At 42.9% G+C, this 3186-nt stretch overlaps 1 protein-coding gene across 1 annotated transcript in view; it reads left to right on the forward strand.

Moving 5' to 3' along the window:
* The window catches only part of AQP11 (aquaporin 11), a gene marked incomplete at its 5' end in the record, with an annotated part of 14127 nt that overhangs the window by 7467 nt on the left and 3474 nt on the right, over window positions 1-3186 (forward strand). The window contains one exon of the mRNA XM_006037473.3: window positions 616-732. Within this exon, the coding sequence (XP_006037535.3) occupies window positions 616-732 (117 nt within the window). The remainder of the gene's footprint in view (window positions 1-615; window positions 733-3186) is intronic.

Consider the following 3186-nt stretch of genomic DNA (forward strand, 5'->3'; position numbering starts at 1 on the left):
TAGCAGTACTTTTAATTTAACTCAATTGTGAATGAGATTTGTTGTTAACTTTTCATAAAGTAGCACCTAATTATTAATATAGAGGGTTTAAAATCATTAAGTAGACAGAAGAATAGAGTAAAATTAATCTTTGATAACATTTCTTAAGTAAACAACAATTAGGACTGACAACATATAGTTCACACCAAGAATACAACCATGGACCCTACCTACAAAGGAGACTGAGTGGTCAGAAAGGTTTTAGAAATTTCCCTGACCTGGTGTGTATAGAGATTTTTTTTTTTAAACATAATACAAACTACCTACTAAGATAGACTACTTGATTGATTAATTGTCCTTAACCGATTTAAATATGGTATTTGCTAGAAATATATTAATTGAGTTATAGGCTATGCCTAGAACATATTGTTAAACTTCTACTAAAAGTGTTCATTTCATATCAGAATTAAACTAAGTTCTGTAATGCTATTGATTAGCAGTGTAACAAGGCATAGATTCCATTGTAGCATCAAGGCTTTACATTTTATTTAATACCTCACTACCTAATAACTCAAAAGTAGTACAGATAAAGCTAAACCCTTTTTCTTGATGCTGTTGCTTGCTTGTTTTTTGCAGGAGGAAACCTCACAGGAGCAATATTTAATCCAGCATTGGCCTTTTCATTACACACAAACTGTTTCCATGAAGAATTCTGGGAGTATTCACTAGTGTATTGGATAGCACCCCTTTTAGGTAAGTGTGTTTTCATACTTTTATGCACTTGAAAAAAGGATTATATAACATGACGCAGGATAGGATGTCACTGCCCTTTTTCACAATCTAGTCATTTTTCATTTTAAGTTCAAATGCAAAAAGTTATATTAAATGTTGTGGCTGGAACATCATTCAAGTTAGGATACTCAAAATTGATTCCTTCTTGCAAATACAGGTCTTATAGTATTGGTGGTTTTAATGCTTTACATAGGGCCCATCTACATGTGCTATTAATGTGCTGTAATCTTACTGTGCAGTAAAATAATGTGCGGTAAACTTTCCCTGGGAACATGTCTACACATGCACCTGTCAGGAGCAAATTTGCTCCCAACAGGAGCAGTTCAGTGCTGGGCTACTCGTGCCCCACTCTGCTCCTCTACAGCAGGCAGGGGGAGGTGCAGGCTCCCCTGGGTACCAGCTTCTGGCTGGCAGACTGTCATCATGCCTGGGCTCTGGGGAGCAGGAAGAACTAGTCCGCCTCCAAAGCATCTGTCTCCCAGCCCCACACCCCAGCTCTGGGCAGCTGCCTCCTGCCCAGCTCCCACTTTGAGATCAGAGCAGAGGCTGGGACACCATTGCCTGCCTGGGCAGCTGCCTGCTCCCCAGTCCCTTCTCTGATCTTGGTGTGGTGTAATTTGCTCATCTTATATATTCATGTCAAAGTATGTTTGCTACTTGGGTGCTTTGAGCCCAATGATGAACTGCACCTTGCAGATTTGATGTGTGATTTGATGTTACCTATGCAGACAAATCTTATTTACTTTGGCATGTCACCCTGGTTGACATAAATAAATACCCCAGTGATGCAAGGCTACATGTAAATCTTCTGAAGTATCCAGGATACCATCCCAATTTAGCACCAGATCCATTATTTCTTTCAAAAGAAAGGTCTTCAGAGGCGTTCCAGACCTCTCGGCAGCCCAGAGGACTGAAACTAGGGTGTGCAGTGTATGGTGACCTGTTACCATAGACCTCATGCAGTGTGTCTGCTGTTAGTTGACCTTCCGTAATCAGGAGAAATATTATCTAAGAATCCAGGAGTCTTATCTGGCCTTAGATTAGGTGCCTAATCTGTGTCACAGGCAGCCTCTGTGTATGGCACCTGGTAGATATGGGAGGGGACAGGTAACACAGCAGCCAATAGGATGGGAAGCAGAAAACAGAGGAGGGGACTGGACAAGGAATATGGAGTAGGGAGCAGAAAGAAGAGCAGCAGATTGAGCAAAGGAAAGGGATCAGAGTTGCACTTGGAGAGGGCACACATCTAATCTGTGCCATGCCTGCCAAAGAGGCTGGCCCCCACTGCTTTAGAAAATCAGCAGAGCCATATTGGGATTAAAATACTCAAATCCCACTGAGGGAACTATTTATGACTTTCTTTAAGCTTTCTTTTTTGTTGGAACGAAGAGCCTTGAGTCTGCCACAATTTTATGCAGGGTCATAGCTAGTCTGCTTAGAAAAGCAGTATGTAAAATGTCCAAGAGTGTGTGATTTTTGTTTTTATCCCAAACTGTTACAGTCAATTTCCAGTGTGTCTGAAATTCTCTTTGAATGACTTCTGATCATCCAGTGGAGGTTCAAGAAGGGGGTATCACAGCTCTGTTTGGAAACAAGGATGAAGTATGAGCTCTTGTGTTTGTTTGCTGAACTGAATGTGATGGAGAAGACTTTGGCAGACATACAGCCTGCTGACGTATTTAAAATTGCAGAGTAGACTGATTTGGGGTAGAAGCCTTATTTGTGAAGCTGATTTCACAGTAGGGCTGGAGTGTCAAATGGGTATTGGAGGCCAACAGGACCAAGCACTTAGGGTCTGTGTATCATAAAGAAAGGGCAAGAAAAGGGAGATACTTTGTCAGTCTCCTCATAAAGGGGGAATGAAAGCTTTTATTTTAGAGAAGCAACACAGGGTTTTTTTGGTGTTTCCATGCAACTGACCTTGATGAATTTAACTGAGATCCCCTCAGGTACAACTGGCCTTGCTGAAGTTAACAAGGGAGACTCAAGGAGTGTCAAACCAGAGCCGCCAGTATCAAGGTTGACAGCATAGAAGCACTTGGCACCAATGTGGCTAAGTGAGCCCCTGATGCCAAAACTCAACAGGATAATGCAGATGCCGTGGCATAAGTAGGCCCTGGATACCTTGGTGCTCTGAGAGGATCAGGACCAAAGGAACTGGAATTACTGTTCTGATACCTGTAGCCTTAAGGCAGGGATGGGCAAAATACGGTCTGCAGGCCAGCCCGCGGAGCCCCTAAAAAAATGTAGAGAATTAATATTTCTCTGCCCTTGGTTCCTGTCAAAAATGACAGAAATCAAGAGCAGTAGGACCCAAGGGAAGCCCGGCAGGCTCCAACAACATCTGGTCCTGCCTCCCAACCGGAAGCCCCAGCTGCGGTTTCTGGGCTGGGAGCACATGGCTGCCCCGGCGCG

This window comes from Alligator sinensis, unplaced genomic scaffold, assembly GCF_000455745.1.
Source record: "Alligator sinensis unplaced genomic scaffold, ASM45574v1 scaffold1255_1, whole genome shotgun sequence".
Lineage (NCBI taxonomy): Eukaryota > Metazoa > Chordata > Crocodylia > Alligatoridae > Alligator > Alligator sinensis.